A 23,714-nucleotide genomic window follows, 5' to 3' on the forward strand; every position below is an offset into this window, starting at 1 on the left:
ATTCCGGTCAAGGGCATGTACCTTGGTTGCAGGCACATCCCCAGTAGTGGGTGTGCAGGAAGCAGCTGATCGATGTTTCTAACTCTATCCCTCTCCCTTCCTCTCTGTAAAAAATCAATAAAAAATATTTTTTTAAAAAATCCAAATGGGCGTGGCTTCAGGCAGGGATTCCTCCAAGAGTCAGTCTAGGACTTCCTCCCTGCATTGCCTGGGTGGGCGGTCTCTGAGCCTCAGTTTTCTCTACTGTGAAATGGGGACACGGGGACACAGGTGCAGGAGAAGTAAGTGGCGCTCTGCAGGGCAGGGAGGCAGAAGGCACGAGATATCTGCTCACCGTCGTGGTTAAAACTGTTAAAATGTTGGGTCGGGTTTGGCTCCCTCACTCCGGTGCCCACGGTGGGGACGGGGTCCCTGACACACAGAGTTCTTACAGCCTCAGTTTGGCCACGGAAGGGGGCCCCGGGGACACCAGGACAGCGCTCACCGCCAGGGCCAAGTTCTTCGGGTGTCGAGGTGGGGCTGGGGCGCCCTTGGCTGGACCCGGCGTCGCCCGGGGTCTCCCCAACCCCCGGCACGTGCGGAGGGCGCGTGCCCGCCCCCAACCCAGGTCCGGCCCTTCGCGGACTCCACTAGTGGCTCCAACGTCCCGGGGCCAAGGGGGGCGTGGTCGGGGCGGCCCCCAGCCGGATTGGTCCTCCGGGCCGTCACTCCCGGGCGCCCGCCCCCGGTATAAAAGCCCTCCCTGCGGCCCGCCCCGGACGGTTTTGGAGTTTAGCCTCCAAGTCCTGGTCGCTGCGCCCCGGACGTCCCGCTGACCGCGGTGAGAGGCGGGGTGCCCGGTGGAGGTGGGGGACGGGGCCCTGAGTCTCGGGGCGCCCTAGGGTTGGGAGCAGCGGGGAGGGCCTCCTCTGCGGCCGGGGGAGGGGTCTCCAGCGGCTGGGGGCACCCCTCCCCCCCCCGTCCAACTTCTGGACCAGGCTCGGACTTTCCAACGCTCCTCCTAACCCCCGGGGCTTTCGGGGGGCAGTTGCGAAAGCGCCCCCTAGAAGCGGCAGTATTAAGGGGTGGGGGGCAAGCCCCCCGTCCCCACCCACCCACCTCCTCGCCAAATGCGAAGTGTATCCGCTTTCCAGACGCCGCCGTTTGGAGGCCAGGGCAGCCCGTCCCGCCCCGGAATTCCGCCCCCCCTGGGACTGCCGGCCCCGCCCGCCCTCCGCCACTCCCCGGGGAGCGCGGCCCCCTCCCCCGCCGATGGTCTGGGCCCCGCGCTGACCCCGGAGGACAGTGACAAGCCCCGCCCCTTCCCCCTGGGGGTGCGGCCAGCGGATTGCACCAGGGGCGGGGGCAGGGCCGGGGAGGGAAGGCCTACCCCTTACCTGAGGCCTTGGGACCTCTGTCGGGACCGGGACCGAGAAGACAGGCTGGGCTGGAACCTCGGTGTCTGGGAACTTTGGAAGTTGGATCTGAGCGATCCTGGCCGCCACTGCACGGCTGTGCGACTCCACGCAGTTCCAGCCGCTGCCGGCGGGTTGTAGATAGACCCCCCCCCCCCCCCAGGACCTCAGTGGGGTGCTGACATCTGCAGTGGTCTCCTGGGTGAGACCGGTTCCAGGGGGTGGGAGAAGGACCTCTATGCTGCCTGCCGGGGAGGGGGGGGGGGGGGGGACGACTCAGGCGATGATCAACAGGGACAAGTGTGTCTCCTCACCCCACTTCCCAGTTGGGTGAGGAGCTTTTGTGACCAGTTGGGACTAAGTCACAAGCAGGAATCTCATGGCTGACTGCTTTCCCCTTGTACGCCTCAGCCAGAGTGGTGTGACATGGGTCTGCTTATTGAGCACCTACTGTGTGGCAGGCTAAGCACCACAGGTGCAGCATCTCCCCCAGTCTGCGGGGACCCGGAGCTAGGAATGGTTATCTAAGCTAATCGGTATAGATGTGGTCCGCGAGGCCGCAAGGAGGGGTGCTGCCTTTCCAAGCTCCCACTGCTGTGAGGAGCGAAGCTGGGCTTAGAACCCGGTTTTGCCCTGGCTCGGTTGGTTAGAGCGTCATCCCGATACGCCAGTGTTGCAGGGCACATACAAGAATCAACCAACCAATGGATAAGTCAGTGGAACAACAAATCGATGTTTCTCTTTCTGTTTCTCTGCCCCCTCCCCCATCTCTCTGTCTCTCTCAAAATCAATAAAACTTTTTTTAAAAAATATATTTTATTGATTTTTTTACAGAGAGGAAGGGAGAGAGATAGTTAGAAACATCGATGAGAGAGAAACATCGACCAGCTGCCTCCTGCACACTCCCACCAGGGATGTGCCCACAACCAAGGCACATGCCCCCGACCGGAATTAAACCTGGGACCCCTCAGTCCGCAGGCCGATACTCTATCCACTGAGCCAAACCGGTTTCGGCCAATAAAGCTTTTTAAAAAGCAAACCGGGTTCAGACTCCAGAACCGGAGCTCTCAGAACATCAGGTTGGCCCAGCCGGCTTGGCTTGGCTGAGTGGTTGAGCGTCAACCTATGAACCAGGAGGTCACACTTGGATTCCCGATCAGGGCACATGCCCAGGTTGTGGGCTCAATCCCCAGTGTGGGGCATGCAGGAGACAGCCGATCAATGATTCTCATTATTGATGTTTCTATCTCTCCCCCTCTCCCTTCCTCTCTGAAATCAATAAAAATACATTTTTTTTTAAAAAACCCACACAAACATCAGGATCCACTTTGGGGATGGTGAGACACTTCTGGGCTTCTTTCCTCTGGAAGGAAACTCAGAGTCAGGGTCAGGGCTTCTCCAGAGGTTCACTCCAGAATGGCCTGTGGGACCAGCCTTTAAGGCGGCACTACCGTTAGCCCCAGTTTATGGGTGAGAGGCCTGAGGCCAGCGGAGAGGAAGCTCCTTGCCCAGCACATTAGCACAGCAGTGTGGGCGAGCGGAGGCTCCTGGAATCTAGGTGAGGCTATTCTATCCACCTCCTCTCACCTGGCCAGGAAAACGAAGCACATCTGTGCTCGCATCTCACCTGCAAATGTGTGATGAGACTCTTCTGGGAGCCCCCCTCGCCCTTCACACACCGAGTCTGACTTGCAGTGGGGCCAGGTGTGGTCTTTCTAATAGTTTCTTTTACTTATTTACTTTTAAGTTTAATTTAAAAAAAAAAAAAAGTAATATTATCTACCTGGCTCAAAAGCCAGAAGCCTGCTGCAGCTACCCGATCTTCCTCCCTGAAAGGTGGCCGCCTTGAACAGTTAGCTGTGTCTCTTTAAAGATTCTGTGCAGCCCTGGCTGGTGTGGCTCAGTTGTTTGGAGCCGTGTCCTGTGCACTAAAGTGTCTCAGGTTGGATTCCTGGTCATGGCATGTACTGGAGGCAACTGATCGATGTTTCTCTCAATCCCTCTCCCCCTCTCCCCTTCTCCACTTCTCCCCTGTCCCCCTCTCCCCCTCTCCCCTTCTCCACTTCTCCCCTGTCCCCCTCTCCCCCTCTCCCCTTCTCCCTCTCCCCTTCTCTCTCCCTCTTTCTCCCTCTCTTTTCCCCTCTTCCTCTCCCCCCCTCGCCCTCTCCCCTTCTCCCCCTCTCTCCCTCTCCCTCTCTCCCTCTTTCTCCCTCTGTCTCTAGAACAGCCGTGGGCAAACTACAGCCCGCAGGCAGGCCTATCCGGCCTGTTTGAAATGAATAAAACTAAAAAAAAAAAAAAAAGACCGTACCCTTTTATGTAATGATGTTTACTTTGAATTTATATTAGTTCACACAAACACTCCATCCATGCTTTTGTTCCCGCCCTCCGGTCCAGTTTAAGAACCCATTGTGGCCCTCGAGTCAAAAAGTTTGCCCACCCCTGCTCTAGAATCAATGAAAAACATCCTTGGGTGATGATTAAAAAAAAAAAAAGATTCTGCACAAATGCAAGTAAACACTTTTACCCCATTCAAACCTTTGTCTCTTTGCAGTATCTTGGTCCATGTCAATTATATGTAAACACCCTTTTTCCCCCAGGCACTGGGCTAATCTGGTATTTTCTTTAGTCCCCTTCTGCTGGGCAAACAGGTTACCAGTGTCTTGTGGACAACACAGGTACACCCCCCTCTGCCCACGTGGCAGTACGAGTGTGAGGCTGTCCTCACAGTGAGGTTTCTGGGTCAAAGGGAAGATGCCTCTGGAAGCTTGGTAGCTGTTGGCAAATTGCCGTCCACAGAGGTTCTGCTTCCTGGGTGTCTCTGGAGTAATGAATGATACAGGTGAGCCCTCAGAGGGCTGCACCCTGACCTTCCCCTTCAAGGAACAGCCCTGGATTAGCTGCATCAGCAGCACCGGGAGCTTGTTCGACGGCAGGCTCTCACCCTGCTGAGTCATCACCTGCGCTGGAGCAGGCCCACAGGTGCCTGTTAATGATTGAAAGGCAGGGCTCTCAGAACCCCTGTGTGTTGGGGGTGTGGGCGTACAGGTGTGAACTTCCTCCTGGAGGGAGGGGTGGGTGGGGCTGTACCTGACTAGTCCATCTGTCCACAGTGCGTGCTTCTGAGAAATGTCTGCCAATGAGACAGAAGCCCCTGCCGACACCCAGGTGACAGCTGAAGAACCTGTACAGCAGGTGAGGACGGTCTGCACCTGTGGGCTGAGGCGTCCCACATCATGGTGCCGTGGAAGGGAGCCAGGGCGCTGCTGGCGGCACATGGGGGTTAAGAGAGATCTTTCTGACTGGGTGGGGACAGCCAGCCGACCGACCTCGAACAGGTGCCCCACTAACAGATGGGGGAGGAGAACTGGGAATCGCAGGGGCTCTTGGGAGAACAGGGGTACAGTTTGAAACTGCCTGGCTCCCTACCACCCAGAGAAATGTTCTCTGCCTCTGGAGGTTCTCTTAGGGTCCCCCTTCCAGGAAGTCAGTCCCTGTCCTCCTCCCCCCCCCCCAGTTTAAATAAAAGCCCCTTTTAATAGACTATTGTGGTATCACCTACATAGCATTAAATTCACCCTTTGAAGGGTGCTACTCAATGACTTCTAGTGAACTACCAAGTTCTGCAGCCATCACCGCCTGTACTGTTTTAGAACATTTTTCATCTTGCCCAAAAGAGACCCAATACCCAGTAGTAGTCACCCCTCCACCCCACCCCGCTTCCCCCTCGGCAACCACTCTAGTTCCAGTCTCTGCGAGACCCTTTGCGTCTGGCTTCTTTCACTGAGTGGGGTGTTTTAGGGGTTCACCCATGCGGTGTGTGTCAGCGCTTCATTCCTTTTTTTAAAACTGTGGTAAAATATACTTAACATAGAAATAGACCATTTTAGCCATTTCAAAGAGCACACAGTGCAGTGGCATTAAGTGCACTTACCATGTGCAGCCATCCCGCTCTCTAATCCCAGAACTTCTTCATCAGCCCGAATGGAAATCCCATCCCCATTAATAGTCACTCCCCTTCTCCCCTTTCCTCGCGCCCCCCCCCCCCCCGCCCCTGGCCACCGCTCCCCTGCTTTCTCTCTGTGGATTTGCCTATTCTGGTGTGGCTGTGCACCAGTAAACTTTACTTACAAAAGCAGGCAGCAGTGGGATAGTATTTAGCCATATAAAGGAATACAGTTCTGACATGTCCTGCAACATGGATGAACCTTAAAGATGTGCTCAGGGAAATAAGCCAGACACAAAAAGGACAAGCCCTGTGTGATTCCACTTATGTGAGGTTCCAGAGGGGTCAGGTCCTCAGAGACGGAAGGTAGATGGTGGGAGCCAGGGGGAGGGGAGTTGGTGTTGAATGGGGTCAGAGTTTCAGTTTGGGAGGATGAGAAAGTTCTAGAGACGGATGGTGGTGGTGGTTGTGCAACAATGTGAGTGTCCTGAATGTACAACAATGTGAATGCTACTGAATTATCCACCTAAAAATGGTTAAAATGGTCAATTTGATGTTGCCTACATTTTCCCACAATTTAAAAAAATGAAGCATTCATTTATGCTACTACATAGAATCTATGTCATAGATGAACCTCGAAAACATCACTCAGTGAAAGAACTCAGATACAAAAGGCCACAGAGGATATGATTTTGTTTATGTAAAATGTCCAGAATAGGCAAAGTCATAGAGACAGAAGGCAGGCTAGTAGTTGCCAGGGCTGGAGGGAGGGGAGAATGGGTGACTGTTAATGGGTACAGGATTCCTTTTTGGGGTGATGGAAAAGTTCTAGAATGAGTGGTGATGATTGCACAACCTTGTGAGTTTACTAAAAACCACTGAATTGTACACTTTAAGAATGGTGAAATTTATGATGCGTGAACTTGAGCTCAGTAAAGCTAGTAGGAAAAAAACAGACAAGAATAAAAGTATCAGGTGGTGGGGCGACTTGGCCTGCGGGCCTAGCTTGCAGACCCAGCTTTGGACCGACCGGAAGCTCTGTGAGAGGAGGGGCCTTGTCTCTTGTCACTTCCTGGCGCACAGTGGGTGTCAGAGGCAGATGGGCCGCAGAGCTAAGACAAAGGAGCTCTTAGTGCCGCCCGGAAGGTCCGGCTCCTGCAGCTTCGTGGAGCACACTGCAGGGTGAGCTGAGCTGTTTCCTTGGCCGTGAGTGACAGGGAAAGTGCTGGTGCCTGAGTTTAGGGCCCAGCAGCCCCGCCCCCCACGCCCAGCCCGGCCCCCCTCAGCTGCTTCTCCCGTAGCCCAGCGTGGTGGACCGCGTGGCCAACATGCCCCTCATCAGCACCACCTGCAACATGGTGTCGGCAGCCTACACCTCCACCAAGGAGAGCCACCCCCACGTCAAGACCGTCTGCGACGCGGCGGAGAAGGGCGTGAAGACCCTCACGGCGGCCGCCGTCAGCGGGGCCCAGCCCATCCTGACCAAGCTGGAGCCCCAGAGTGAGTGAGGCCCCCCGAGAACATGGACCCTCCCTTCCTGGCTGTTTGGGGAGGGTCTGCCCCACCCATGGCCCTGTTCCCCCAAACCAGTGGCTGACCTTCCCGGGCCCCCTTGGGATGCTCATGTGCAGTAACCATCATGTTTCTGTCCTGTCCCACCTCCTGCAGTCACGTCAGCCAGTGAATACGCCCATCGGGGGCTGGATAAGCTGGAAGAGAACCTGCCGATCCTACAGCAGCAGACGGGCAAGGTACAGACCTGCGCCCGGGAGCCCCGGGGGCACAGGGACCAGGCTGGGTACTGAGTCTGTGGTCCGCCTGAACTAAAAGAGACAAGTGTGACAGCTTTCTCCCTGACCCCCCCCCCCCTTCTGCATGCCCCTCACACCTCAAATCTATTCCCCACTGAGCAGGTGGATGAGTGATCTCAGTGCCAGCCAGATCTGCTCAGAACCCCCTCATATCTCCCACCTGCCCAGAGAAAAAGCCCAAGCCCCCCTTCTTCCCCCCCTACCCACACACACAGCCCACATGGCCCCACCTGATCCGGCCCCACCACCGCCCCGCCCTCATCACCCACCTCTCTGCTCCATTCCAGCCCGTTGGCCTTCACACTCAGTGTTGATAGCATCAGCGCCGGTATGTACCAGGCACAGCGGTGGGACAGTTGTTGCCCTCGTGGCACTCACTCTGGGGAGGCGAGGGAAGCAAAGACAGTGAACACCTGCTCTGGCCTAGCCCACGACCTTTGCACATGAGTACCTTCTTTGTGGATCAGGTTTTTAGTTTTATTTTTTAAATATATCTCTATTGATTTCAGAGAGGAAGGGAGAGGGAAAGAGAGAAACATCAATGATGAGGGAGAATCATTGCTCAGTTGCCTCCTGCATGTCCCCTACTGGGGATCAAGCCCGCAACCCAGACATGTGCCCTTGACTGGAATCAAACCTGGGACCCTTCTGTCCGCAGGCCGACGCTCTATCCACTGAGCAAAACCAGCCAGGGCCTTCCCTTCCCTCTTAAAGATTCTAGCTCCACACTGCCTACTAGAACTTTCTCTGAGGTATATGTACTTTCTCTTCACTGTCCAATATGAAAACCACCAGTCATATGAGTCTATTGAGTCTTCAGAATGTGTCTAGTGTGATTGAAGAACTCAATTACTGACTTTAATTATTGTAAATTTAAATAGCTACTTTTTGTTGTTGTAGTTAATCTTCACCCGAGGATATTTTTTCCCATTGATTTTTAAAAATAGATGTTTTTATTGATTTTTAGAAAGAGATGAAGGGACAGAGAGAGATGGAAACATCGATGAGAGAGAAAATCAATTGGCTGCTTCCTGCACAGCCCCCACTGGGGATCGAGCCCGAAACCTGGGCATGTGCCCTGACTGGGAATACTAGGGAGAACTGGCGACCTCTTGGTGCATGGGTCAACACTCAACCACTGAGCCACACCAGCCAGACTTTCCCATTGATTTTTAGAGAGAATGGAAGAGAGGGATTGGGGGAGAGAGAAACAGCGATGTGAGAGACACATCGATTGGTTGCTCCCCGCCCCCCCCCCCCCCCGGAACCCTCCCGGGGCTGGAAACAAGCCCAGAATCCAGGTACATGCCCTTGACTGGGAATCAAACCCGCAATCCTTCGTGCTCGGGTTGACACTACTGAACACACGGACCAGAGCTTAAATAGCTACTTCTATTTTTTCTTTTTTGTTAATCCTTACTTGAGGATATTTTTCCACTGATTTTTAGAGAGAGCAGAAAGGAGGGGAAGAGACAGAAATATCAATGTGAGAGAGGCACATCGTTGGTTGCCTCCTCCCACATGCGCCCCGACCAGGGCCGGGGATTAAGCCTGCTACGGGTATGTGCCCTCGATCGGAACTGAACCTGGGACCTTTCAGTCCGCAGGCCGAAGCTCTATCCACTGAGCCAAACTGGCGAGGGCTTAAATAGCTACTTTTTTTTCTTCTTCAATATTTTTAAATATATTATATATATAAAGGAAGGGAGAGGGATAGAGAGTTAGAAACATTGATGAGAGAGAAACATCGATCAGCTGCCTCCTGCACCCCCCCCACTGGGGATGTGCCTGCAACCAAGGTACATGCCCTTGACTGGAATCGACATTGGAACCCTTCAGTCTGCAGATCGATGCTCTATCCACTGAGCCAAACCGGTTAGGGCTTAAATAGCTACTTTTGATTTGTAACCATCACCATCCGTTTTAAAACATTTCATCACCTGAAAAAGAAACTTCACACCCTTAGCTGTTATTCTCCTTCCCATCAAACATCGCAGCCTCTGGTATCCAATAATTTACTTCCTGTCTCTATGGATTTGTCTGTTCTGGACATTTCATATAAATGAAATCATATAACATGTGACCTTTTGCATCTGGCTTCTCTCACTGAGCATCATGTTTTCAAGGTTCACCCACATTGCCCTAACTGGTTTGGCTCAGTGAATAGCGCATAGGCCTACGGACCGAGAGGTCCCAGGTTCGATTCTGGTCAAGGGCATGTGCCTTGGTTGCGGGCACATCCCCAGTAGGAGGTGTGCAGGAGGCAGCTGATCAGTGTTTCTCTCTCATCGATGTTTCTAACTCTCTATCCCTCTCCCTTCCTCTCTGTAAAAAATCAATAAAATATATTTAAAAAAAAAAGATTCATCCACGTTGCAGTGAGTGTCAGTGCTTCACTCCTTTTCATGGCTGAGTAATATTCCAGTGTGGGTGACCCACATTTTGCCTATCTTTCACCTGTTGATGGACATTTTAGGTTGCTTCTACTTCCTGGTTATTAAGAACTAGAGACCCGATGTACGAAGATTTGTACAAGAATGGGCCTTCCTTCCCCGGGCTGCTGGCACCGTCTTCACTCTGGCCGGAGCCACCTTTCTGCCTTCCCATGTTGCCCAGAGGCCCAGAGAGGCTGGGGTGATGCTGAATGCCTGCATTGTCACCATGGCGACGACGCAAGCGTCCCACCCCACCCCCAGCTGCTCAGTGCCTGCATATGCAAATTAACCTGCCATCTTTGTTGGGTTGATTTGCATGCTCCTGATTGGCTGGTGGGCATCGTGGTGGTACAGTCAATTTGCATCTTTCTCTTTTATCAGTGTAGATCAGTGGTCGGCAAACTGCAGTTCACAAGCCACTTGCGGCTCTTTGGCCCTTTGAGTGTGGCTCTTCCACAAAATACCGACTTCTGCGCATGGGCCACGAAGTTTCAATCGCACTGTACGTGCACGCCCACACGTGGTATTTTGTGGAAGAGCCACACTCAAGGGGCCAAAGAACCGCATGTGACTCGCGAGCCGCGGTTTTCCGGCCTCTGGTGTATATAATACTGCCGTGAACGTTTGGGTACAAGTTCTGTTAGTGTTTTTTACAACATGAAATTTTCCGTCTTAACCAGCTCAGTGGCATTAAGCACATTGACATTGTTGTGTAGCCATCACTTACCATCCATCTCTAGAACTTTATCATCTTTCCAACTCTGTCCCCATTAAACACTAACTCCCCCATCCCCGTCCCCCAGCCTGTGGCTCCCACCATCCACTCTATAGATCTGACTCCTCTAGGGCCCTCCTATGAGTGGAATCACATAGTATCTGTCCTTTGTGCCTGGCTGATTTCACTGAGTGTAATGTATTCAAGGTTCATTTATGTGGTAGCATGTGTTAGAATGTTCTTCCTTTTTTTTTCCTCACCTGAGGCTATGTCCACAGATTTCAAAGAGAGAGGAAGGGGGGGAGAGAGAAATATAAATTGGCCACCTCCCATATGTATCCCAACCCCACAACCTAGGCATGCGTTCCCACATGCACCAAACCCACAACCCAGGCATGTGCCCGGACCGGGAATAGAACCCACAACCCTTCGGTGCATGGGACGATGCTCCAACCACTGAGCCACTGGCCAGAGCTGTTCTTCCTTTTCAAGGCTGAATAATATTCCATTGTCTGGACAGACCGCATTGTGTTTACCCATTTATCTGTCGATGGATTGCTTTGGGTTATCTTTACCTTTTGACTCCTGTGAATAATGCTTCTATGAACATGGGTGTACGACCATCTCTCTCGGACCATGCTTTCAGTCAAATTTTGTTTTGTTTTAATTATTTTAAATATAAATAGCCACATATAGCTAGTGGCTACTGCATTAGACAGTGTGGCTTTGGAAGGATTGAGGCACAGAGAAGTGGAGCGACTTGCCTGAGGCCACACAGCTAAGAAATATCAAGCCAGAGATTCTAACCAGGCCAGCTGGCTCCTGAGCAGTGGTCTTAACCGCAATACTGGATTCAGTGTTGACCCTTTGGGGTCACCCAGGAGCTGGAACTCCTCCCTTGGGCCTCCCTGGAGGTTGGGGTGCAGGCGTGGGGCTACCTAATACAGAGGGGGTGCAGAGATGCTGATGCTGGCCTGACTTGTAGGTCCTGGCGGATACCAAGGAGCTCATGTCGTCTAAGGTGACCGGGGCCCGAGAAGCAGTGGCCAGCGCCAAGGACACAGTGGCCACCCGAGTGACAGAGGCAGTGGATGTGACCCGGGAAGCTGTGCAGAGCGGCGTGGACAAGACCAAGTCCGTGGTGACCAGCAGTGTCCAGTCGGTCATGGGGTCCCGCATGGGCCAGATGGTGCTGAGTGGGGTGGACACAGTGTTGGGCAAGTCGGAGGAATGGATGGACAACCACCTGCCTATGACAGACTCCGAGCTGGGTGAGTGTGGCCCATGGGCCTGGGACCCCTCCCTGGACCTCCCAGCCTGGGCCCCTCTCAGCTGCCTGGAGTCTGTCCAATTGAATGAACATTTAAAAGAAACAAATGCCAGGGGTGGGGGTGGGGGTGGAGGGTGGGGGGTGAGGGTGGTGCTGAGGGAACCACAGAGGGGAGTCTGGGTGATTTAATTCAGGCATTTAAGCACCTGCTGAGCACCAGGCCCTGCTCTAGACACAGGGACACAATCAGTGAGCAAGATGGAAGCCTCTCTGCAGAATTGATGATAGAACCATGACCAGTGTTTGAGAGAAAAAAAACAGCGTGCTAGGAGGGGGTGGGAGAGGGTTTCAGGACACATATGGATGAGGAAGTTTGCATTGTTAGAGGCCCCATGGGAAGGCGGCATTTGAGCACAGAGCTGGAGGCAGAAGGCAGCTAGCCATCTCGATGTCTAGGTTGAGAACGGTCCCAGGAGAGGGAACAGTCCATGCAAAGGCCGGGAAGCAGGACCTTGCCTGGTGTGTTGGAAAAACAGTCATGAAGGGAGAGGAGGGACAGGAGCAGGTCTTGCAGCTTAGTGTAGGCCAAAGTGAGGAATAAGGGTCTGACCCTGAGGGGATGGAGATGGGGGGTGAGGGCCGAGGAGCCACTGGACCCGAGGAAGGTGCTTACAGGCGCCCTCTGGTGGCTGCTTCTGGGAGGACAGCTGGGAGGCAAGGGTGAGAGCTGAGAGACCAGGGCAGATGCAGCTGTCCTGGTCCAGGCCGGTGAAGATGGGGCCTGACCTGGTGTGGGTAGAAATGAAGACAAATAGACAGACTGGGGATAAAACTAGTGGAGACCAAACAGCCAGTCCTGCTCATGGTCTGAACTTGTCCTCTCATGCCCATGGCTCTTGATGCCATATTTGAACAATTGCCTCCTTTATAACATGCCCGGGACTTTCAGTGTACCAGTCTGTCAGCTTCCCATGCCCATGGCAGCGAGCCCATGAGGGCTGCAAGTAACGAGGCACCATGCTCCTTCCAAGGGCAGCTTGGCCCCGGCCCACTGGCCAGAGCTGGCTTGTTTGAATGAGGAGCCAAATATTTGGGAGAAAGAAAAAAGTTGAAGATAGGCTACCTCGGGGCTTCCCAACTGCTGCGCTGCTAACAGTGGGGCCGGGTCACTCTCTGCGGCCACCCTGGGCGGCTAAGCCGCATTTCCGGTCCCCACCTACGCGATGCCAGGAGCACCCCCAGTTGTGACAACCACAGATGTCCCAAGACATTGCCCAGTGTCCCCTGGGGGCAGAATTGCCCCCAGATGAGAATCGCTGCTTGGCCTGTTCTGGAACTTCATATACAGCATGTGGAACCATGTGATTCCCGGATGGGGGAACAGCCGATCTTTATCTCCATCTCTTTTTCCATTTGGGGTTGCCACGGATTGCTCGTAAAAGTGTCGCTTCTTTCTCTGTAGCTGGAACACTTCCGTGGAGAAAGTTCTCTATACAGTGGGGCCTTGACTTACGAGTGTCCTGACTAACGAGTTTTTTGAGATACCAGCTGACTCTCCGCTGATTTTTTGCATTGAGTTGATAGAGTAATTTGAGTTAACGAGCTCCTTAACGAGCTCGGTCTTGGAACGAATTACAACTAGGTCAAGGCCCCACTGTAATTTTGATGACCCCGGGGTACAGCTTATTGAGGAAGAGCAGGGAAAATGGCATGAGGGGTGGGTTCACCAGCGCCCCCCATGGGTCCGTAGTGGTTTTTGCCTTACAGGTTTGAGCACATGGATTAACACGACATATTCCAGCCCGAAGTGTTAATTTTATTGACACTTCATTTGTCCCATTGTTTTCGGCCGATTGGAGCCCTCTCGAGTTAGCCGCGATCTCACGCGTCTTCCTGAACCCAGTGGGAAGGGCAGTCCCTGGTGTCCGGGGGAGCTCCGGGGGGCTGGCGAGCTTCAGTCTGCAGCATGTGGCTTGATTGTGGCATGTCACTTGTCCTTTGAGCTTCCAAAACCCAACTCTGAACCTCTTGAAGGATGGGACCTGGCTGATGTTTTCCCTGCTGAACCCCAAGTTCAGTGCCTGCTGCCCTAGTAGGTGCTCAGCCTCCGTAAGAGTCAGCTGTGGGCCTTGGCCCCCGCAGGCAGGAGGAGAAGGCAGGGTCTGCTGGAGGAAGGTCTTGAGCCAGGCCTGAAAGCCACAGCAGAGAACAGATGGGTCTGAGCAGCTCTGATTTTTCTGCACCCATCCACTCAGGATGAAATCCTGTGCACACCGTGCTTACAGTACTGGGTCATCTGTAGGTATGAGGGTATGAGGAGCTGTTGCAGTGTCTTACTAGAACTAGGTGTGTCCGGGTGCGGTGGCACAGTGATTGAGCATCAACCTGTGAACCAGGTCAGGGAACATGCCCAGTGGCAGGCTCAATCCCCAGTAGGGGGCTTGTAGGAGGCAGCCAATCAATGATTCTCATCATTGGTGTTTCTGTCTCTCTCTCCCTGTCACTTCCTCTCTGAAATCAATAAAAATACATATTTTTTTAAGAAGAAGTAGGCATGTTAGTCTGGGGTTCGGGTTAGGAGAACAGCCCGCCCCCCCCACCCCCCGGGTTCTCCCCTTTGCCCAGGGCACCTGCCCCCTCCTTGGGACCTTGCGGCTTGCTCAGACATGCCAGGACTCTGCCAGATATACTTGGCCTAAATGACAAAGCTGCTTTCACTTCCAAGGGCAGAGCTCAGGGGCGCCCAGAGAGCCATGGAGAAATTCCAGACATCAATAGGGTTCAACGTGGTGCTAGTTTTAGTTAGTCTTTGCAAACCCCCCTTTGGTGGGAGAATAGGGAGGAATCCATTTTTCTCACAACACAAGGCTTTTATTTTTGCTGCCTCAAATTGTCTCATGTCTTTTTTGTTCAGATTTTTAAATGTGAGCATAAAATAATTCTTCTAGGACATCTCTTCCCAAGCTGACTATAAAGCCCATCTAGGCTACCACCTGCTTTTATAAATAAAGTTTTATTGGCACACAGCCACACCCATTTTTTTACATTCTTGTCTATGGCTTTTTCGGCATGGTAATGGTAGAGCTGAGTAATTGAGGCATAGTATAGCCTACAAAACCAAAAATATTGCTGTCTGGCCCCACACAGAAAAAGTTTGCCTATTCCTGGATTAGAGTACGTTTCTTCCAGAATTTCATGTTTATAAAAACAACTGAATTCCTCTGATTGAAGGCTTACCTTGATCACACAACAGGTCGATGGGATTTCATTGCTTTATTTTCCACATCTTTCACTTCTGAAACAGGTTTCACTTTATCATCAGAACAGCTCTGCTGTTCCAGTCTGACCGGAGCACATCTCTCACGATATCGTGGTCATATGTTTATGTTCCCTGTACTGTTTATTTAATAATCTTTTAAAAAATTCTTAGCTGAGGATATTTTTCCCCATTGATTTTTAGAGAGTGAAAGGAAGGGGGAAAGAGAGAAACATCAGTGTGAGAGAGAGAGACACATCGATTGGTTGCCTCCTGCATGTGCCCCAAACTGGGCCGGGAATGAACCTGCAACCCAGGGTACGTGCCCTTGACTGGGAATCGAACCCGCAACCCTTTGTGCCGACGCTCTACCACTGAGCCACACTGGCCAGGGCTATTTGATCATCTTTACGTCAATTTTTCCTGATTCTTTTAGAAAGAAAACTTTATCACTTACTATAAATAAAAAGCCATATAATCTGCTGTAAATAATAAAAATAGCTAAACATTCATTCGTGTGCCTCTTCTGAGTACAGGGTAGTCCAAATTTCATACTTCAGGCAACTCTGGCTTGGGTGGTGGTACAGAAGGAGAAACTGAGGCTTACTGGCAAAATCACTTATGCATAGACTACAGGGTACGAAACACTTTGTTAACAGGCCAGGTAATTAATATTTTTTGAGCCACACAGTCTTTGTTACAAGTGCTCAACTCTGACATCACAGCATGAAAGCATAGATGACAGGTAGATGAATGTGTGTGACTATGTGCCAATAAAACTTTATGTATAAGGGCAGGTGGCATTTGGCTCAGGCCATAGTTTGTGGGTCCCTGCCATAGGTCTTTACAAAGCAAGTGAGTAAGTCTGGATTCAAACCCCAATCAGGTTACTTATAAAATGCGAAACTGTATTTTGTTTTGTTTTAAGATATGTTTTTATTGATTTCAGAGAGAGGAAGGGAAAGAGAGCTAGAAACATCAATGATGAGAGAGAATCATCAATCGCCTGCCTTTTGCACGCCCCCTACTGGAGACAGAGCCTGCAACCCGGGCTTGCGCCCTGACCGGGAATCAAATCGTGACCTCCTGGTCACTAAGTGCAAACTGGGCTAAAGTGCAGACTTTTAGCTACTATGTTAAAGTTTAAAAGGAGCAGGACAACATTATCAGGATAGGCAGTTTTCCACCCTCTGTCTTACAACTTCAGGAGCACTTTCTGGACTAGTTATCACTGACTTATTAAGATGATTCTCATGTAGCTCAAACTTCTCTCATCAGGTATGGTTGAGAACAGGGGGGCACAGGGCTGAGCTTCAAGTCCCGATTTGCTGCCTTCAAGCTGTGTGACCTTGGGCAAGTCGATTAAGCCCTCTGAGCTCCAGTTTTCTCAACTGTAAAAATGAGAGAACAGTGCCTTCCTCACAGAGCTGTTAAGATTTGACAAGAATTCAAAGGAACCACCTAGAGCATTGTGAAAGATTGGCCACTTTTTTTTTTTTTAAATTAAATCTTTATTGTTCAGATTATTATATTTGTTCCTCTTTTTTTCCCCCCCATAACTCCCCTCCTCCCAGTTCCTGCCCCACCCTCCGCCCTCACTCCCCACCCACTGTCCTCATCCATAGGTGCACGATTTTTGTCCAGTCTCTTCCCACATCTCCCACACCCCTTTCCCCCCCAAGAATAGTCAGTCCATTCCCTTTCTATGTCCCTGATTCTATTATAATCAACAGTTCATTCTGTTCATCAGATTATTTATTCACTTGATTCTTAGATTCACTTGTTGATAGATGCATATTTGTTGTTCATAATTTGTATCTTTACCTTTTTCTTCCTCTTCCTCTTCTTAAAGGATACCTTTCAGCATTTCATATAATCCTGGTTTGGTGGTGATGAACTCCTTTAGCTTTTCCTTATCTGTGAAGCTCTTTATCTGACCTTCAATTCTGAATGATAGCTTTGCTGGATAAAGTAATCTTGGTTGTAGGTTCTTGGTATTCATCACTTTGAATATTTCTTGCCACTCCCTTCTGGCCTGCAAAGTTTCTGTTGAGAAATCAGCTGACAGTCGTATGGGTATTCCCTTGTAGGTAACTGAGTTTCTTTCTCTTGCTGTTTTTAAGATTCTCTCTTTATCTTTTGCTCTTGGCATTTTAATTATGATGTGTCTTGGTGTGGTCCTCTTTGGATTCCTTTTGTTTGGGGTTCTCTGCGCTTCTTGGACCTGTAAGTCCATTTCTTTCACCAGGTGGGGGAAGTTTTCTGTCATTATTTCTTCAAATAGGTTTTCAATATCTTGCTCTCTCTCATCTTCTGGCACCCCTATAATTCTGATGTTGGTACGCTTGAAGCTGTCCCAGAGGCTCCTTACACTATCCTCGCATTTTTGGATTCTTTTTTCATTTTGCTTTTCCGGTTGGATGTTTTTTGCTTCCTCGCATTTCAAATCATTGACTTGATTCTTGCGCTCCTCTGGTCTGCTGTCGGGCGTCTGTATAATATTCGTTATTTCAGTCCGTGTATGCTTAATTTCTAGTTGGTTCCCCAATATAAGATCGAGGGTCTTATTAGTTTTCGTGTAGATCTCATTAAGTTTATCGGCAGCTTCTAAACAGTTCTTGAGAGACCTTAAAAGTGTGGTTCTGAACTCTATATCTTCCATTGACAATTTTGTCCTGTTTCTTTGTCTCCGCATTTTGTTATGCTTCCTTGGTGCACCCCCTAGTGGTCTTTGTTCGCAGTCTTAGAGTTAAATCTTGATTGTTGTAGCTAATTCCAGGGAGGGTTTGACCTCCAGGCCAAGTGGCTATGAGAATCAGCTGTGTCAGCAGTGAGAGAACTTCTGTCCTCTAGGGAGGTGCTAATCTAGCCTTTGCCTGAGGCTATCCAGCAAATGCCTCTGTGCAGGGCTTGGGCGGGGCGGGTCGCACAGGATCAACAGGGTGGGCCGGAGAGAGCAGTTATGGCGGCTCTCAGTCCTGTCCCCAGGGGCTCTGCCTCTCTGAGTCCCAGCACCTGCTGCAAAGCTCGGAGAGAAAGCTGCACTCGCTCTGACCGAGGCCAGACAGTCCCGCTTCTCCCGTTTGAGTCTGGGTCCCTAAAGACTCGCCTGGGTCTGGAGCTCAGAGTCTGCGACTCCCTCCCGATTGAAAACACCAACCGCGCCCTCCGCCGCCAGCCCGCTCAGCGCACTCCGCACCTCAGAAATTGACTTCAGCACTGCGCCTCCTCTGAGTGTCCGTATGCGTTTCTCTTTCCTCCTAGTTGTAGGACTTCCACTCAGCCAGCGTTCCTGTGGTTCTGGGTGATGTCCCTTCCGTTTTTTGGTTTCACTTTTGAAGTAGTTGTTCAAAGCAGCAAACTCCGGCGTTAACCTATGCCGCCATCTTGGTTCTCTCGATTGGCCACTTTTAAAATATTCCAGGCACTAGTACTGGGTCAGCTGACTTTTTTTCTATGAAAGACTCGATAATAATTATTTTAGTCTCTGTTGGGCAAGAGCTCACGTACTCCACTGTTGTAGTTTGAAAGTAGCCAAAGACAATATATAATGAACAGGCATAATTGTATGCACTGGTACAAAACCGGAAACAATTTGGATGTGTCCCGCGGGGTGTAGTTTGCAGACCCTCGTGCTGGCCTAAGGTCTCTTAATCCTGGGAAGTTTGGTTCTCATCAGACCCATTTTGCAGGTGGGGAAAAGTAAGGCAAGGAAATCCTTCACTCTGAGGCCTCAGAGCTTGCAAGCATCAGCCCCGCATAAACTTTTGGGCAGTCCGTGCCAGACCAAGGCCCATGCTCTGAAGTGTGCACCAGGGGAGCCCGAGCTGCTTGCTCTGTCTGCACCCCAGCCTTCATAATGCTTCTCCCGCCTCCCCCCTGCAGCCCACCTTGCCACGTCCCTGGAGGGCGTCGACGTCGCCTCGGTGCAGCAGCAGCGGCAGGAGCAGAGCTACTTCGTGCGTCTGGGCTCCCTGTCGGAGCGGCTGCGCCATCAGGCCTACAAACACTCGGTGAACAAACTGCAGCACACCCGGCAGAGGGCCCAGGAGGCCCTGCTGCAGCTGGCGCAGACCCTCAGCCTGGTGAGGCCCGCCCGCGGCCGCCCTCTCGCACCTTCCCCACACCTAGGGGCTAACGCTCCCGCTCTCCACGCCCGCCTGGCCTGGTTCATGGGGCTGTGCTCCTGAGTGAGCTTGCCGGGGCCACCATGACCAAGTCCCATCGTCTGGGCAGCTTAAACAACAGACATTTCTTACTTACTGTCCCAGTTCTGGGGCTGAATCCGAGATCAGGCGTTGCCAGGGTTGGTTTTTCCTGGGTCCGTTTCACTGCAGGTGGCCATCTTCCCCCTGTGTCCTCACATGGTTACCCCTCTGTGAGTGCCTGATCTTCCAGGCATCCTGGAGTAAGGCGCATGTTCTAACCGACCTGCAAATATAGTCACATTCTGAGGGCCAGCGGGTGGGACAGAGTTCCGGCCCCTGACAGGTCGGCTGGGAGCTGGGCCTCCCGTGGGCTCCTCCTTCAGCAAGACAGCTCTTCCCCTGGCCGTGGTCTGAGGGACCCACGTGCGGTGAGAGCACATGAGCCCTTTTTTTTGTTGTGTCTTGTTGGAAGTCAGTTTCATAAAGGTGTAATTTCCGCACAATAAAAACCACCGCTTTCGAAGTGACCACTTAAGAAGTTTTATACATACAAATGGCCATATCACCGCCACCGAAATCGAGATTTGGAATAGCTCCGTCACCCCACACAGTTCCCCCTGCCTCTTTATCGTCAAATCCCCCAGCCAGGTCTTATTTTTCTGTTCCCTAAAGAGCTAAATTGCTGTTATTTCCTCTTTACTCCCTCTGCTAACGATGTCTCCTCTCTTTTAAAATACTTCTATTTGTGGTAAACCACACGTAACACAAAATTTACCATCATAACCGTTTGTAAGCACAGCTCCGTGGCATGAAGCACATTCAACGCTGCTGTGCAGCCGCTGCCACCTTCCATCTCTAGAACCTTCTCATCCTCCCAAACTGACACTCCGTCCCCATTAAACACTGACTTCCATCTCCCCCCCCCCCCCCCCCCAGCCCCTGGTCCCTACCATCTACTTTCTGTTTGTGGATCTGACTCCCCTAGGGACCTCCCAGGAGTGGAATCAGCATCTGTCCTGTTGTGACTGGCTTATGTCACAGCATAATGTCCTCCAGGCTCATCTCCACTGTGGCAGTTGTTAGCGTTTCTGTCCTTTTTGAGGCTGAATAATGTTCCATCACAAGCACTTTTAAGCCTCTGCTGTTCCATCTGCACATGACCTGTTGGCCACAGCCTGCGAGGCAGCCAGGCCCAGTGCAAGGGGAGGGGAGAAAGACAAAATGGGAGGAGCTGCAGAAAATCTGTGACCACCAGGTAGCTATGGAAACAGCGTGTGGAAACAGCACCCTCCTCCCTTACCTCCGCCATCTCAGATAAAAGGAGGAAGGAGGGCTCCCCAGGCTCCTGTGGGAACCCCCTCCCCGGAATGTGCGGGGGCCCTGCTGAGCTGGGCCAGGCACGGGAGGCAGCCTGTCTCACTGCTCTCTGTCCTACTCCAGATGGAAAGTGTCAAGCTGGGTGTGGATCAGAAGCTGGTGGAAGGTCAGGAGAAGCTACACCAGATGTGGCTCAACTGGAACCAGAAGCAGCTCCAGGGCACGGAGCAGAGCCTCGAGAAGCCAGAGGTATCCATTGTGGGGCGGGGCATGGGTGCTTAGGGCCCTGACCTCCCTCTCCACCCCCGTTTGATGGACCAACCTGCCTGAAATGCTTCCCCAGCCTCGCCTCCCATTCACTGCTTTCAGGACTCACCGACACCGCCTCCGGGAAGCCTGCCTAGTTTTCTGCTCTTGGGTGTGGGTGCTGCTGACAGTGCTCAGGGTGGTGCTGTTCTATCTCCTTCCTGGCTGGGGAACTTTGGGACCAGATCTGAGCTGCTAACAACTTCTGCCTTGAACATTCTTCCTGACCACCTGTGTTTTTTTTAACTGTTAAAACATCAGTTTTGAGATATAAAAATGTCTTGTACTTTAAAAAAAATTATAATTATTGAGATATAGTGCACATACTGTATAATTCACCCCTTTATTCAGTGGGTTTTAGTATACAGATGCTCCTCAACTTACAATGGGTTACTTCCTGATCAATCCATGGTAAGTGGAAAGTATCGTAAGTCGAAAATGTATTTGATACATCATCTAACCTACCGGACATCACAGCTAAGCCCAGCCCACCATGAACATGCTCAGAACACGCACATTAGCCTTCGGTTGGGCAAAACCCAGCACCACGGGACAGCCGTGGACCACACTGCTAGCCCAGAACAAGATCCAAATTCAAAATGTAAAGCATGCATATCGCTCTTGCACCATCATACAGTCGAAATCTCAGAACCATCATAAGCTGGGGACGCTTACTGGGGACAACGTCCTCACCTGGTTTGCTGCTTTGACTGCGCCTTCTCAGCCCCCTTTGTGTTAGTCCCCTTCTCTGATTTCTCCTCATCTCCCTAAGTTCAGAATGTTGGAGCGACCCAGAGCCCAGGCCTCGGATCTCTTTTTGTTTAACACGCACACACCCCAACCAGGGATCCCGCTCACAACCTGGGCCCTGCCCCGTAACGGAACCTGCGCCTACTGTGCACAGGCCAGCGCTCCCGCCACCTGAGCCGCGCGGCCAGGCCGCCTCACTCCTCCCCGGAGCGGAGGAATATTCCCGCGGGGCCACATTGTGTGGGTCCGTTCGCCAGATGGTAGGCGCCGGTTGTTCCCGCTTTGGGCTGTTGCCAATAGCGCCCCTATGAACGCGGGTGCACAGGTTTTTGTGTGGATGGATGTTTTCATTGCTCTCGGGTAGTTACTGCTGGGTTACATGGTAACTATGGTTTAACGCAAGGGGGGGGGCAAACTTTTTGACTCGAGGGCCACAATGGGTTCTTAAACTGGACTGAAGGGCCGGAACAAAAGCATGGATGGAGTGTTTGTGTGAACTAATATAAATTCAAAGTAAACATCATTACATAAAAGGGTACGGTCTTTTTTTTTTTTCTTTTAGTTTTATTCATTTCAAACGGGCCGGATCCGGCCCGCGGGCCGTAGTTTGCCCATAACATCTTGAGGAACCACCAGTCTGTTTTCCACAGTGACTGCCCCCTGGCCAGTCCAAGGGCCCTCTGGCTCCCCGTCCTTGCTGACTCTATTACTCTGTCTTTGGGGTCCTAGCTGTCACCGTCAGTGTGAAGTGGTGTTCCATTGTGGTTGGAGCTGCATCTCCCTCGTGGCGAACGAAGCTGAACATTCTGTGCTTATTGGCCGTTTGTGCGTCTTCTTGGGGGAAATGTCTGTGCTTGTTTGTCGGTTTGACCTGTGTATATCTCACGGTTCAAAACTCTTAAGAGCCGGCCCTGGATGGTGAGGCTCAGCTGGTTGGAGCATTGTCCCATACCCCAAAAGGTGGAGGGTTCAATTCCTGGTCATGGCACATACCCAGGTCGTGGGCTCGATCACCAGCCGGGCGCGTGCAGAAAGTGGCCTGTCGAAGTTTCTCGCATAAATGTTTCTCTCTTTCTCTCCCTTCCTCTCTCTAAAAATCAACAAACTTTATTTTTTTTTTAAAAACACCCAAACTCTAAGAGCTGGTATTCCGAACGATAGTGCCAGGTTGTCTCCCTATGGAAGGGTTTCCTAAAGGTGGGCGATTGGACCCCCGTTTTCTTTTCCCCGGCTTTGGGTCCAGTTTTCCCCAAAGCAGTGGTCCTGATCGCCCCCCGCCCCCCTCTCCCTTCTCAGCAGGTCGAGTCCCAGACGCTCACCATGTTGCGTGACATTGCCCAGCAGCTGCACGCCACCTGCACCTCGCTGGCGTCCAGCATCCAGGGGCTGCCCAGCCACGTGAAGGACCAGGTGCAGCAGGCTCGCCGCCAGGCGGAGGACCTCCAGGCCACCTTTTCCGACATGCATTCCTTCCAGGACCTGTCCAGCTCCATCCTGACGCAGAGCCGCGAGCGTGTTGCCAAGGCCCGGGAGGCCCTTGACCACTTAGTCGAGTACGTGTCCCATAACACGCCCATCACGTGGGTGGTGGGACCCTTCGCCCCTGGAGTCGTGGAGAAAGCCCCAGAACCAGAAGAGAAGAAGTAGGATAGACAGGAAAGGGGTTCAGGGTCTCGATCCGTTCCCAAGCGGTCAGCAAGGAGCACTGGACCCCCTGGCCCCCGCTCATCTCAGCTACTGCCCTGGGAAGCTGGGATCCTCCCCACAGACCATCTTGAGCCTGGAGGAAGAATGTCCTGAGCCTCACCTCCTCAGTCATTGGTGTGAGGTTCCCGAAAAATTGTTTTCTAGAAGGTTTTAAAGAAATTGTTTTAGAAGAAGGTTTCAAAAAATATATTTTTTCTTCCCTAAAAGCCAGGGATCTCGCTCTTCTATCCCACTTCCTTTTGTACATCAAGGGCCACAGACCTCAGTGTTTAGGGCCCGAACTTGGACTTCTGGTCTGTGAAGTGGGCCTCCTGTGGCGGGGAGGGGCTGCCTGGGAAGCCGTAGGTGCCTGGAGCTTCAGTGTTGCCTTAATAAATTTTATCTGCAGCTGAGCACAGGCGTGTGTGTGTGTATCTGTGTGTGTTCCCAGCAGCTGAGCAATTCTGGCGTCTCTGTGGCCGGAATTTTTCCTTTGCTCACGAGGGTGGGACAGGGATGGACTTGCTACCGAACTTGAAGTTTGGCGCTCGGTGCGTCAGAGGGCGTCCATAATGATCGCCAGCCATGTGCCCACCACCCTTGTTGGCCTTCAGTCATCACATGCGGTCCTGGACGTTGCTGAGGAGAGCTGGTGCAGGGGCCTTTCATCCCTGCCCTGG

At 52.0% G+C, this 23,714-nt stretch overlaps 1 protein-coding gene across 3 annotated transcripts; it reads left to right on the plus strand.

Annotated features, from left to right (window-relative positions):
• The first annotated feature begins 716 nt into the window (after nucleotides 1–716).
• On the plus strand, nucleotides 717–23,447 carry PLIN3 (perilipin 3). 3 transcript variants are annotated; one of them, XM_059697089.1, is made up of 8 exons: nucleotides 717–820; nucleotides 4,508–4,589; nucleotides 6,642–6,840; nucleotides 7,009–7,091; nucleotides 11,287–11,572; nucleotides 18,713–18,912; nucleotides 20,416–20,541; nucleotides 22,645–23,447. In XM_059697089.1, the coding sequence occupies exons 2-8, from the start codon at nucleotides 4,524–4,526 to the stop codon at nucleotides 22,993–22,995; spliced, it is 1,311 nt and encodes a 436-aa protein (XP_059553072.1). In that variant the 5' UTR covers nucleotides 717–820; nucleotides 4,508–4,523; the 3' UTR covers nucleotides 22,996–23,447. The 3 variants fall into 3 exon arrangements, with proteins under 3 accessions (XP_059553072.1, XP_059553073.1, XP_059553074.1); XM_059697090.1 differs by having other exon boundaries at nucleotides 22,648–23,447; XM_059697091.1 differs by lacking the exon at nucleotides 22,645–23,447 and adding an exon at nucleotides 20,662–20,859.
• Nucleotides 23,448–23,714: the final 267 nt, after the last annotated feature.

This window comes from Myotis daubentonii, chromosome 5 (genome assembly GCF_963259705.1).
Source record: "Myotis daubentonii chromosome 5, mMyoDau2.1, whole genome shotgun sequence".
In the NCBI taxonomy this organism is placed as follows: domain Eukaryota; kingdom Metazoa; phylum Chordata; class Mammalia; order Chiroptera; family Vespertilionidae; genus Myotis; species Myotis daubentonii.

Excerpts from the sequence above, each read along its gene's own strand:
- PLIN3 (XM_059697089.1), top strand. The coding sequence starts at position 4,524 with ATGTCTGCCAATGAGACAGAAGCCCCTGCCGACACCCAGGTGACAGCT. Across the intron at positions 11,573-18,712 it reads TATGACAGACTCCGAGCTGG|CCCACCTTGCCACGTCCCTG; the intron begins GTGAGTGTGGCC and ends TCCCCCCTGCAG. Across the intron at positions 20,542-22,644 it reads AGAGCCTCGAGAAGCCAGAG|CAGGTCGAGTCCCAGACGCT; the intron begins GTATCCATTGTG and ends CTCCCTTCTCAG.